This window comes from Sinocyclocheilus anshuiensis, unplaced genomic scaffold (assembly GCF_001515605.1).
Source record: "Sinocyclocheilus anshuiensis isolate Anshui unplaced genomic scaffold, SAMN03320099.WGS_v1.1 scaffold38, whole genome shotgun sequence".
Classification (NCBI taxonomy): domain Eukaryota; kingdom Metazoa; phylum Chordata; class Actinopteri; order Cypriniformes; family Cyprinidae; genus Sinocyclocheilus; species Sinocyclocheilus anshuiensis.
Genome location: NW_015544213.1, coordinates 3289629 through 3303940, shown reverse-complemented (window position 1 = coordinate 3303940; position 14312 = coordinate 3289629). Strand labels below are relative to the sequence as shown.

The 14312-nt window shown below is 38.4% G+C and overlaps 1 protein-coding gene across 10 annotated transcripts in view; it reads left to right on the top strand.

Annotated features, from left to right (window-relative positions):
• The window catches only part of tfap2d (transcription factor AP-2 delta (activating enhancer binding protein 2 delta)), a 68236-nt gene extending 57449 nt beyond the window's left edge, over positions 1-10787 (top strand). For 8 of the 10 annotated variants that reach the window (XM_016497907.1, XM_016497905.1, XM_016497897.1 and 5 more), the window contains 7 exons: positions 1824-2318; positions 4305-4365; positions 7237-7399; positions 8375-8493; positions 9073-9214; positions 9597-9710; positions 10001-10787. In XM_016497907.1, coding sequence (XP_016353393.1) covers positions 1857-2318; positions 4305-4365; positions 7237-7399; positions 8375-8493; positions 9073-9214; positions 9597-9710; positions 10001-10217 — 1278 coding nt within the window. In that variant the 5' untranslated portion in view covers positions 1824-1856 and the 3' untranslated portion in view covers positions 10218-10787. Of the gene's footprint in view, positions 1-1087; positions 1153-1597; positions 1676-1823; positions 2319-4304; positions 4366-7236; positions 7400-8374; positions 8494-9072; positions 9215-9596; positions 9711-10000 lie in introns of those variants that run through there. The other 2 variants (XM_016497898.1, XM_016497904.1) reach the window with 2 other exon arrangements.
• The last annotated feature ends 3525 nt before the right edge of the window (positions 10788-14312 follow it).

Below are 14312 nucleotides of genomic sequence, written 5' to 3'. Positions count from 1 at the left end.
GTGTGGCTCCTAATTTGACCGACAGGCTGATTTGAGCGATGACCCCCCCACGCGCGCCCCACTTATCATCCTAAACGTGCACAAAACACTTCCAGCATGGGTCAGACCGTCACTGTCCCGGTTCGGTTAGCGGTGAGCAGAACAGAACGGGAAAAAAAAATGTTGACTGGATTGGCTGCAGGAGAATTAAACTGAATTAAAAGTGACCGCACATCACCGATTATTACAGTATCTAAAATAGGCTAAATTAATAAAAAAAATAATGTGGTCTAATTATTGTATAGGTACAACCGATGATACAGTGGTATAAATAGGCTATTTGTATTCCATAGCATTAAAACAGTGTTTGAATTATTCGTAGATTCTTCTGCTGTTTAATGTTTTTGTGCAATATTATTTCCAAACGAGTTGTTCGATTATAATTTTAAAAAAGCATTGTGAGATGATAAATAAGAACACATAAAAGGGAAATATTCGTTCTGCCATATCTGCAATTAATTTTGCTTTCATGCAAGTGTCTTTCATTCAGTTAAACAGAAATTAAAATATTTGATAAAAACAGATTAAGACCACACTATGAAATAACAAAACAAAACGTTTAATCGTGCAATCCAAATTACAGTGACTTAATACACCCAGTAAAACTTACGTGTTGCTGAAAAAAATCCAAAAAGCAGGAAAATGGTCAAGCCGCGAGGAAAACAGAGACAAATAAAACTGGCCCTGCTAAAGAAAGCACAATCGACCTTAAAGAAATGTCCACAAAAATCATCAAAAATGTTGAAAGCGCACTTGGTTCCTTATTAGGCGAAGATACAATATTTATTCCGTGTCTCCAGGGATGAGGCTGCTCTCTCTATTGTCCTCCCTTTCCTCAATGCTGATGCTTAATTTTCAAAACTTCTATATTACCAAGGGACCTACGACATCAGCCGGAGAAATACCCAGCAAGTACAAAATCCGAGCCAGGGAGCGCTTTGTGCAGAGGGGAGGCATTTCAGCCGCTTTTACCGACTGCGCGAGGCGACGTTTCATTTTCACGCGCTATTTTGGGGATTTTTTTTTATTCATTCGTCCAACGGCGCGAGGAAATCGGGGTATTGGATCGCGAGAATGTCAGCCACATTTCCGGGACTGGTGCACGATGCGGAGGTATTTAAATTAATTTCTTATCACCTCACAAAAATCATCTAATTTAGTTTAATTTAGCGTAGCATCGCATGAAGTGAAATTAGTTTCACTTAGCACAGCGAAATGTAAGTGAAGACTTCTGAGGGGAGTTTGCTGCAAGGCGAGGAGAAATACCGTGCGTTATTTTATAGTGAAAATGCCTTTTACTGTTTGTTTTTTTTCGTGGCGAATATGGCTCTCTAGAGTTATTTTAAAAGTCTCTACTGTGATTGGAACCATTTGCTCGTTCTTTTTTTATGCATAATAATTATTAGTAGTGCAGACTCTCGTGCCTTGTGCTTACCTGCAGTGAAACGGGCGTAGAAACGGCTTTTAATGGCGTTTGCACGGATGTAGTAGCCTAATAATAATATAGTCAAATAACACTCAGTGGCAAATGATAGACAAGTGAGGGAGGAAAAAAAAACGCTGTGAGCTCGTGAAGCAGTTTGCATTGTGTTTCACGCACTCCCTCCCAGGCACGGAGAGATGACATCGCCGTCAGGTACTTTTCTAAAGACGCTTTGAGCTGCTGTGTGTGTTTGTGTGTTTGGGGAAGGTTTGAGTTTCCGCCGCGTGAGAAATGCGCGCGGATCGCTGCGAGCGCGTGTAAATGACATCCCTCATATTTTTCTCTTTTTTTCCCCGCACAGATACGTCACGACGGATCAAACAGCTACCGTTTGATGCAACTCGGATGCTTGGAATCTGTGGCCAACTCGTCTGTCGCTTACTCTTCATCGTCTCCGCTTACATATCCAGCTACCGGAACCGAATTTGCCTCCCCGTATTTTCCCACGAACCAGTACACGCCTTTACACCACCAGTCCTTCCACTACGAGTTCCAGCACAGCCACCCGGCCGTGAACCCGGACGCGTACTCGTTAAACTCTCTCCATCACTCGCAGCAGTATTACCAGCAGCTCCATCACGGCGAGCCGGCGGACTTCATCAACCTTCACAACGCCCGGGCGCTCAAGTCCTCTTGCCTGGACGAGCAGCGGCGGGAACTGGGCTGCCTGGACGCGTACCGTAGGCATGACCTGTCAATCATGAGCCACGGCTCTCAGTATGGCATGCACCCCGAGCAAAGACTGCTGCCCGGGGCGGGTCTGGGGCTGCCGCCAACGGGGCCCGATGACCTACAGGTAGCTACACCTCACCGGCATTTCTACCGTTCAAGCACAAAATACACACACTCAGCGTGTCACCACCGTCTCACACGCAGGCTGCAGAGAAGTTGACGCCTTCAGGGATGTTGTATAGTCACTTTCAGTGCCCGAACAGAAGAAATGGTTGCCCGAGGGCTTCGACAAAAAACCTGAGACATCAGGAGAGACTTAAGAGAGAAAACTCGAGGCCGAGCGATTACTTCTTTTCGGCCTTTTCGATTTCGCACAAATTAATTTAATAACGAATAATAGGCCTACATTAATATTTCGAAATAGCTAATTAAAATAAACTGATAAACACGGAAAAAAATCACAACGGAAAAAAACAGTCCGATTTGCAGAAATGCATTATTTCCCAACGTGTGAAATAAGACTTTTTTTTTAAAGCTATATTTTGAAACGTTTGGAAGCACCATCCTTTCAGTTGATTTAACTGGCGGATTTTACATATTTAATATAGTGAATATTGAGAAGTCTGAATTCGGCTGCGCGTATGTCGGGCCTCGCTGCTGTAAAGCCGCTGTTTCTTTTTCCTCTGTTAAAAGGCGGATTAAGGGCTTGAAAAAGTGCGAACAAAAGGCAAATCCTCCGCAGTAGAGCACCGTAGTTTATCCAATTTAGGACTTAATGTCAATCAACTGGTTATTTATGCACAGACATCTGAAACAGCTCAAGTTTAACCGGTGAGTCAACAATATGTTAAAATCAAAAAGATTATACAATGCTTTTAATCCTTCAGTGCGACAGTAAAGTTAAAATATATTGTTTTTGAAATAAAATATTCTAGCTAGCAGATTATATTTTGGATTTTTACGTCCTTGCATAGAAAGGAAATTCTAGTTTTAATAGTAAAATGAGTATTTAAATTGTAACATCTACGTAATCTAATTTATAGAAATAATAGAATAAAACGATTCTACAAAAGATTAGATCATAATGGAATACGGTAATGTTAAGTAAATGTACAAATTATTTTTATTGTTTTGACTAGTAATTAAAAAATAATTGTTGCATAATTACTTTTTTATTTGCTCATCGTGTTTTACAGGGCATAGGCTATTTAAATAACATGGACAAAATAAAATCAGCATTATAGTAATTATTTTATTTTGCAATAACATTTTGTCAGAAAATATTCATAAAGTTATGTTAGCACAGAAGCAGTTTTGCAATCTTGAAAATGTTTTGAATCGTAGCTTCACAAAAGATTCATTTTAGTATTGCTCTCGCGTGTTCAGGAACATTCTGCACACGCACACAAAAAAGGCCCACAGGAGAACAGACACAAAAACACAGAAAACAACACATACGTCGCGTGAAAAGGTTTTGGACCTTTCTTTGGTGCTGAATGAAACCGTGCGCTCGGTGAAGGCCGCGGAACAGATGCGGTCAGTCTCGTGCGCACAAGCGCATCTTTGAGCCGCTAAACAGATTTGGCACGCGGAACAATAGAAGCTGCCGCACCTTTAACACACGCACGCGTAATTTATGCCTGATCCGACGGGTTTGTATATTGATTTTATAATCACTTTAACTGCGGGGAAAAGAAAAATAGAGCATGAGTTTGTTAAAGGGTTATAAGAGCACGCCAGTATGGTGTCAGTATGTGAGCGTGTGTGGGTGAAATAGGCTAGGCCTATGTGTGCTTTTTTTTTTTTGAGACTGTGTCTGTCTGACTTGGCCTCCAGACTGGTCGTGGCTTGTGAGAAGGATTAACTCTTTTCTTTTGATGCGATCTAGTGTTCTTTCGGCTGATGACATCACTGATAAGAGAACGTAAAATAATCTGTTGGTTTGACATCATAATGTAACCGGTTCCGTTACCTCTGCAACTTAACTACCTGTAACCACGTGGTCTGTTTAATTTGTCACACATGCCTCTTCAAAAACCTAAATACTGATCGCCATGTTTAAGATGAGTTTATTATTATGAAGTTCATATATATGTGTATGTGTGTCTAGGGATCTGTAGACGCGCAATGCGGACTCGTGTTAAATGGACAAGGTGGAGTGATTCGGAGAGGTAAGGTCACAACACACACACATAAACAGAGAGCAAGAGAAGCACACACTCATTTAATTTCTTTTAAAAGGTGTTTTTATTTTTTATTGATTTATAATTATATTTCCACTAACGTTAGTCTTGTCTGATAATATGATTTGAATTCTTCTTTTATAATTACAGGAGACTAAGGAGGCTTTTTTTTGGTATATTTAATAGCCTACGTACTGCTTTCCAGTGACAAGACAAGGATTTACTATTTTAGCATAAGCATTTTAGCCTTTTAATTTAAAGATACTAAAATCGCGTTGGTTTTATTCATTTAAGAATCCCAAAAAAATATGTTTTATACCGACAACGGTAATAGTAATACTATTTTACTAAAAATGTAGGGAAATAATTTATTTGTAATATTTTTAAATTTTGGCTTTCCTACACTCTAAAAAATGCTGGGTTAAATATAACCCAGCGCTGGGGCTGGGTTAAAAAGGGACAACAACCGCTGGGTCAAAACAACCCAATAGCTGGGTTTGTCCCTTTTTAACCCAGCCCCAGCGCTGGGTTATATTTAACCCAGCATTTTTTAGAGTGTAATGCCAATCAACAGGCCCACTGCTTTCATTGTTAGATTGTTAAATTATTACTGTTACTGAAAAAACAGATAAATAACAAATGCAACAAAAATAATAAACATTTCAGTATCGGCAGGAAAAATGTCAATGAATTCAGCTTAATTAAATTCATATTGTATTTACATTTTGGATGCAACAATTTTTATTATTTTATATTATTTCCTCGGGCAAAATGCTGCAAATTCATATGATCTTTTACGTATTAGATAGGCTACTTTTCTCAAAACAAATATCAGTTGTTTAAAATGTATTATTATTATTATTATTGGTGATGGTTTTGTTGTCCTAGACGTTGGTGTTTCTTTTAAAATGTGTATTACCTCAAAGCATGTTTACTATTATCTTTCTAGCTGACGTCGCAATTCAGAGAAAATGGATTAATGAATTAGTCAGAGACGGCATAATTAAGGAACTATATCTGTTTCAGAAGTTCAAACTCCGATAAAACATACATTTCTCAAGGTCATTCTCCACTGAGAGCCGTTCAAGATAATCTCAGAAGAATTTCTGTATTCTCTGTCTGTCTGCCGCTGTATTTTGTAAAACATCTTGTCTTGTGCGGATGAATCGAATCGTGTTCCACGTTTCTTAATATTTTCTTAATATCAGTCGCATCTTTGTCTGTCTCTTCAAAGCAGCAGCGGATCGGAGTTTGCTATAAAGCGAACGGTGTCTTGGGCGCTTCATTTTTAATAAACTCTGTGTAGGTGTTGGGCTCGCCATCACTTCCAGTTAATGGTGTGCAGGATTTAGCCGCGAGCTCCGCCGCTCCAACCATCACAACCAATAATCATTGCTTTACCTCGCGCTCCGGTATCGATAGCTTCTCGCGCCTCAGGCGCACGCTTTGATATGTTAATGCCGCGCGGATCCAAATTCAGTGGAGATCATATTAATGTTGTTCACACTGACTGCAGCTTTGGCTTCGTTGAATATTCAGATAACCTTTTTCAAAAGAAATCAGTCAAGAAACTAGGATCCTACTTAGAAAAGTCGTCTGTGTTTTAATCATGATTATCCCTAGTAGCTTTCAGGAATTTGATCGCGCTTCACCCCGCCTTTACACGCACGCACGCACACGCGCACACACACACACACACACACACACACACACTGTGCGCGTGCGTCTGTGTTTTGGGTGATGATGAGCGTGAGGCGCGCGCGTAAACACACACCACCGCCACAATTGAAATAGAAACAGAATGACATTTGGCCTATGTCTTTTTTTCTTTAATTTTCGTGGCAAACTCGCAAAAAGCGCTTGATTCGCTTTGTGATCGCTCGCGCGCTGCCTCGGGCTACTCTCCCTCGCGCTTAAATACCCGCTATCGCCTCTGGGCCCGGCGCGCGCGACCAGACTACCGGCAATAGCTCTTTTTCAATTGCCCTTGGCAACATAAAATACAAACTACTTTGAATCAAAACATTTTGGGTGGAATTAATGTGAAGTGAACTTGCATGCTAGCAGAGATCTTGGGTTTGCCAGAGTGCTTTAGGGTGACTGATGAGGAGCAGGTTAGAGGCCTGCTAGCCAGAAAAGTCCTTCAGGAACACACACGTTCACACACTCAAACACAAATACACACACGTGGCTAAATAAGGTAGCCGAACCCATTGATTCCAGCTCTAGCTGAGCTTGTGATCTTTGCATCATAAATGGATCTAGGCATAGTATGGATTTGACATACAGTGTTTAATAAATAAACACGTACAATTTAATATGCAATTAAATGTGCAAAATACTTCTGTAGGAAACATAATGAAATATGGACATGAAATAAATACAATTATTTGCATTTTAGTAGTATTTTTAATCATTTTTATGCATGCCTGCTCATATTTAACTACATGGAATATTTGCACTTTTTAAAAATTGCTTTGTCACACCACATAACCTATCCAAATTAACTATAGAAGGCAAAAAGCTGATTAAAATGTTTTACAATTTTAACCTACCTACAATGCGTAAGCTTGTTTATATACATTTTAAGTTCATGCACATGTTATGTGTTAACCACTCCTATACAACTGCACCGCTTCAATGCATGCTTTTTGAAATAGTTGCAAAATAAAAAGCATTATGAGGGATTATGAATCATTATCAGTTGATTTATTTGCAATAATCTGATATACTGTAATTTTTATTCAATTTCTGAAGAATATATGGGTGATTTTCTCATTTGTGGCCACAAACAGAACATGCAAGCACCATTGCCGGTTATTTCCAAAGGTTTGACGTGTTGTTTGTTGTTGTGTACAGGCACGTGTGTAGTGAACCCTACAGACCTGTTCTGCTCTGTACCAGGAAGACTTTCTCTACTCAGCTCTACCTCAAAGTACAAAGTCACCATCGCTGAAGTCAAACGCCGCCTCTCTCCTCCAGAGTGTCTCAATGCTTCACTACTCGGTGGGATATTAAGAAGGTAAGAGATGCACTTTAAACACATGAAACTCATAAACTGGAATGCACACGTTTGGAATTTTGGAATACTAGATCTTAAACACCTGAAAGCATCCAATTCTGAACCAAGTCTAAGAGAAGCACAGCTGTAGTGTTTATCGCTACACGTTTACTCACAAAACCGCCAGTTTAACAAAGATCTCATGCATGTTTTTTTGCCAACTCCAGATTTCCTTGAATTCAAGTAATAGCAGAATCAGGGGTTACAATTATTAAAGCAAAATAATTTCATGTAGGTAATGAAAATGAAGAATATTTTTTTTATTTAGTTCATTGGCAAAACAAAACTCAAGACAGAAAGAGGAAAAATAGACGGGACATGGAGTCCTGGACATTTAATCCAGAGATAAAAAAAGCGAATGTGGCTGGAGAGAGATTGAATGAGAACAGTGAAGCTGAGGTTCCATTATAGATGAGGGACACAGACTGGAGAGCAGAAATGAGGCCAGTGACGAGAAGGAAGGAGAAACACACACACTTATACACACACATTCACTCACTCACTCACTCACTCATTTTAAACACAGGAGAACACATGCTGGTAAAGCTCAGGTTCATTAACGCCTGCAGAAACAAAAGAATAGCCAGAAAAGCATTCAGAAAAATGGAATATTTATTATTGAATAAATATTTGATTACCCTTTATATACATTATAGCCTAAATAAAGCCAACGCTTGGGCAAAATAAGCATTGTGGTCCTGTTTAGTCCTAAATGGGTGAGGACTCGTTTTAGTTGTCACACAGCTACAGTTCTCATGTGCTCACTTGGAAATGTAGGTTTGTAGAGTGTTAAGGTTTAATAATGTAAAAGTGCTTTGGAAAAAAAATGGACTGGGTGAGAAGGGCATGCAAACGCTCTTCAGTGGATATGAAATGCGACATATGAATTGCATGTAAGTGTGTTGCTGATGGACTTTCTCCATCTGTGTGGGTCAGGGCCAAGTCAAAGAACGGCGGTCGGTGCCTCAGGGAGAAACTGGACAGGTTGGGACTCAATCTCCCAGCAGGCCGCAGGAAAGCAGCGAACGTCACGCTGTTGACCTCTTTAGTGGAAGGTATGGATTCATTTGTGCTTGTTTTTTTTAATAATGCCACCTCTTGCTTATCAAGTTCATGGTTGTTTTCATATGCATGCTTTTGTTTCTAACATTGAATACTGACTTGATTTGATGCTGGATGTTTGTACAACGACTCATTTTATGAATTTGGTTTGTTGAAGTTGTTTAAAGGAAGCAGAGATAAAATATGATGCAAAATGTGAGCAACTTGTTTACATTTTCATTCCGTTTTATTTCATATCTAGGACCTGTTGAATGCATTTTTGCAATTCAACAGGTTGTAAGCGTAATGCATCGGGTTTAGTTTCTTCATATTTGTTGTGGGTGAGCTCTTATTAACATTGAAACAAATCTATTCTGGCATAAAATACGTCTGAAATATTTTTAGTCTACAGACAAAATCTCTATTACTCAAGGGAAGAGTTTAAGTATTAGAATGGCGTGAGACAGATTGATGCAACATCTATGCAATTTTTTAGGCAGTATTTAGAGAATGAACTGATTTCCCGGCTTAATTCATCCCTCATCTTCCTCCTCTGTGTGTGTGTGTGTGTGTGTGTGTGTGTGTGTGTGTAGGGGAAGCGCTACATCTGGCTCGGGACTTTGGCTACACCTGTGAGACAGAGTTTCCCACCAAAGCGGTCGGGGAGCATCTCGCCCGCCAGCACACGGAACCAAAGGAACAGAACGCGCGCAAGAAAATGGTGCTGGCCACCAAGTAAGACAGCAAATCTTTAGTACTTTTAGCCAAATGAGTTTATATATACCACTTTATTGGATGTACATTTTAACTCTTGAATAATAAATTAAATAATTTATAATAAATAAATTCCTAAATGAGACCTTCAAATGCACCAAATGTGATTTATCTAGTGCAGTCTGGCTACATAAGGACTCATCTTCAAAAGCAGATGCACCTTAGGGAATGAGGATTTATCATTGAGGATTGGAGGAAAGCATGTGTGTTTGCATGCGTGTAACATATGAAAACTACGATCTCATTAAATCTCCTCTATGCATTAATTATGAGGAACGCTGCTTTGGTTTGCGTTTTGGTGATGCGTCCTTGTAACTGTTTGAATGGCTGTGTGTCTCTGCAGGCAGATCTGTAAGGAATTTCAGGATTTGTTAAGTCAGGATCGATCTCCGCTCGGTTCCTCTAGACCAACACCTATTCTGGACTTGGACATTCAGAGACATCTAACACACTTCAGGTATAAAGCCAAAACCTGTATGCAAAAATAGAGCAAACCTCCACCTTATGTGAAAGTAATCGTAAGACTGAAAATTCATTAGCCGATATAAGTAACAAAAGTGTAGTAAATTGTAAAAGTATTTGCATTTATGATTACAATAATAAACTAAAAAATATGATTCAAGCAGCGTAACTGACTGTTATTGTTCAGCTAAAATAACTGGAAGCCAGTGACACCGGAAGTCTTGCACATATGAATATGCTAATGAAAGTATTGTTATTAATCACCATTTTTATTATCTTTTTTAGTCTGATCACGCATGGATTCGGTACGCCGGCAATTTGCGCGGCACTTAGCACCTTTCAAACCATTCTCAGTGAAATGCTTAATTACCTGGAGAAACACTCTGCCAATAAGAGCATGGGAACTCCAGACACCAACCAGATCAACTCCAACTCGGACAAAACACTGCGCAAAACCACCGAGGCACTGATGAAAGACGGCAAAATCGAGAAAACAGAATGACTCTGACGCAGGAGTGGCTGCTTTCCCACTTCCTGATCTGAGCCCTGATGGGCGGGCCTCGTTCAGGGCGTGGCTACTAGGGGCGGGGTTACGGGGTTTTTATTCCATATGCGTTTATTTATATAACTGGCATAACTTCCTATGACCTCAGCTTTCCCTGTATGAGAGTCTGTCTGTATGTACAAACCAGTCACGTCATTCTCACTGCCCGGCGAACACAAACCATTTTATAAGTTATTGAAGAAGTTATTTTGCTTAAAGTTTGTCTGTATGTAATTAGTTTAAATAATGATTTAAAAAAATGCAATCTTTTATCTATCTTTTATTAAAAGACTCACATTCCATTTCTGGCAAGACCTAATTTGAGGTCAGTTTGAGACTGTAAATCACGACAGGTAACTTTCCCTGTTAGTTACTGTATATTGTGCATGTTAAACTTTGTACACCATCTGAAACTGACATTCCCCACTGTTGTTCCAGAACACAAACTCTTGACTGCATTTGTAAAAAAGTCATATATAAATATATAAATTCAATCTTTTCTTGTAGGCTTTGAACTACATTTATGAAATAACCTTAAATGCAAACTACTGGTGTTCAATAAAGCATATTGCTCAAAGTCTTATATTAACTCACCTGACTGGACTTGAATCCTTGTGCCTCTTCTCGAGTATGAATCATATTTTATGTGCATTTGCAATGGATTTGACACAGACAACACCTTATTGATTCATCTGACACATACTTCAACTTAACCTGCCAAAAAATCTCACTCATCTGCTTCTGTTCATGTGGTTTTACTAGACAGCAAGTTTTTGGCTGACCTGCCTCTCAAGCATTTCCTTCTGGAGATCTAGAGTACCTTCCTAGAGCAGCTTTTCAATGAGCCTGAAGGCCGTGATTAGCTGGTTCTGGTTTGTTAGACTTGTAAATAAACGCTGCAGGAAAGTAGGCCTACTTGCTTTACCTCAGTCTCACACTTGTACTTAATTCACAGAAAATGAAAATACCCAGTGAACGTAAAATACTGAATTAAAATAATAAAAGAAAGCAGCTAGCTTTATTTATACAATTATTGGATTATATCAATTCTAAAAAACAATCACAATGCAGCTAAACCTGATTCTTTGGACTACAATGGAATATACATTTAGGAAAAAATGGTTGATGTAGAATAAATAAGCACCCAAACAGAACAGATCATTAACAGCACAGAAAGACCAACACGACGCTGCACCGGAAGGCTTTACAAAGTCAATAACCGACTGACAGGTCGATGCGAAGCTTTGCACAAGATAAAAGAGATTCGCATTCATATTCAGTTTTTTTGTTGTTATTATAGGAAACAGCTGTCTGATCTCAGTAGCCTACTTTCAATAATCAGCGACCAGTCAACGTTAACGAACGTAGCCTAAATATCCTATCCCAATAACACCATCTTAGGAAAACCCAAATAGCCTTGACGCATAATTAGCGCATTTATTGATCACGAGTGTGTTTTATCAATTTGGGCAGTTCTAATGCATGTGTGACGTTCAATACTTAAATTTCCGCTTTCATTTAATACGCTAAGACATAGACTCGACCTAGTTTACGCGGTGAGTAATTAATTAAGATCAAAAAGTATAATGCAAATGAAAAGTCTTCATGAGAAAATACAGAGAAGCCAGGCTACTCACAACCAAACAATTGGCACTTATTCTATTTAAACAAACATCCATTTTGAAAGTAAATGTTATACTCAACCGATCTATAGCCAGACTGTTCCAGCAGAGTCAAATAATCATAAATAATAGACCCCACAACTTTATTCAGATAAAACGAAGGTCTAACTATATTATATAGTTGTACACGCATGCACTAGATGTTGATATTATAGGCTATAATTATTGCTTTTGAATTGGTGTAGCCTACCAAAAGGTCCAACCATAAACATTTAGCCTATTTAGGCTACCTAGTGACCACCATCGATTTTTCATTGTATTTAAACAACAATAATTGGCTAAACTATTCACATTAAAATAAATAAATAAATAAGTAAAAAGTCTACTTTATTAATAGTTTTTACGAGTAAGGACATCCCTGAATTTCACAGGATTTTTTTTTTTTTTAACTCAGATTTTACTGGGCAAATTTCCACACAGAGAGAACTTTAAAAGTCCAATGGGAAACGTGTTTGTGAAGATTATTATTTGTACGAGTCATCGTACAATCTGGAACAATCTGAAGCATCTGGACTTGGTTTATCATAAGACTTTCTTCCCTCTTTTGAAAGTCTTCAACAGAAACACAATGGATCTTTATTACGTTACTCGCGCGCTATCTTGTGGCCAGCATGTGTAATTGCAGGCAATGGTTGAGCTCGCACACACACGCACACACACACACACACACACACACACACGCACCGTTAAAATTATATAATAAATGTAGTGTGCATATAAGTGTTCACATATTTTTTATTAGGTGTGCACATTTTAATTTTAGTAAAAAATGTGGACACCTATAACAATACCAAATGTAATAATTCTTTAGTTTTTTTTTTATATTCTCTGCTTTTATGATTTGAAAATGTGACAAAAACATGTTTTTGCAAAGTTTGTGCACACGTGCATGTGTGGGAATCTATGTGTGCTCATGCGTTTTTGTGTTCTGTGAGAATTTTAATGCGTGATTATGTTGAATTTTAATCAAAGTCTGTTCAGAATGAGCTCTCAAACTGTTTGGACATCTGTCATGGCCTCTAGACATGCCCAGAGTGAGCGTGAGTGTGTGTGTGGCTCTGGCACTGTCTCTGCGGCAGCATGGCTGCTGAAACATTAATCGCAGATTATTTTCACTCTTCCATACGTCAAGCAGCATCTTAATGGCCAATGAAACAGATCTGAGAAACTGACATGAAACTGGGTCAAGATCAGTGAGCTCAGTTAAAATGTCCCACAGTATAGTGACCTCTTGTGCAGGAAGGGGGAATTGTTCCTTTTCTACATGAACAGAAACATTGGATCGGTGGCTGCAACTGTCTGTCATACTGCAGCATCTTAGTATGTTAGTATGCTTTTAAATATATTAGTCTCCAATCTTTAAATGCAAAATTATAAGTAAAATTGTAAGTGCTTGTGTTGAATTTCTTACTTAACCAAAAATTACAGCACTGAAGTTAATTACACTGCATGGAATAAAATAATTTAAATGATTAATAATGTAATTATTCATTCTACCTTCATTTTAGTTTTGTGTTTATTTTATTTTTTATATTTATTTTTACATTTTATTTGAGTTATTAATGACAATTAATTACAATCATATTTTTGTATGTTTGTTACCTTTAGTAATTTTGCTGTTTCATGAATTGTTTGTGTTGCGTAATTGCTTTATTGTTTACATGTTGCAGACAGCAGGCTATTCTAATGGCAGGCTCCCTTTGTGGCAACTTTTGCCCACTATATGTATCTGCTACTGGGGCATGTTGTCACAAAAAATCAACGGTTACACTTTACTTGAAGGGGTGTGCATAAGACTGACATGACACCTTCATAATCATGACATGACACCTACATAATCATGACATGACACATGTCATGAATATGAAGGTTTTTTTATGCATGTTTATGACAACTGTCATTAAGTGTGATTCGCTCAGTTATGTAATTTTTAATGCAAAGATGACGTTGTTTGAGATGTCTTTGTTATGGGCTATGGTTAGGGGTAAGGGTAGGGGTAGGGTTAGGTTAGGGTTAGGTCAAATAATGTCATATTTGCATTAAAAATGACATATGAGCGAATGACACTTAATGACAGTTGTCATAAACATGCATAAAACCTCCTTCATATTCATGACATGTGTCATGTCATACTTATGAAGGTGCCATGTCAGTCTTATGCACACCCCTTCAAGTAAAGTGTTACCTCAACTTGTGCTCAATGACCTGTAGCCTATTTTTCCTGAGCAGTAATGATGTTCAGTAGACAGGGTTTTTTTTTTGTTTTTTGTTAAGACTTTAAGATTTGTCTTTAGAAACTGATAATGAAATAAACCTACCCTAAAAAATATATAGCTATTTCCAGGAGTAAATATATACTATTTGCAGGAGT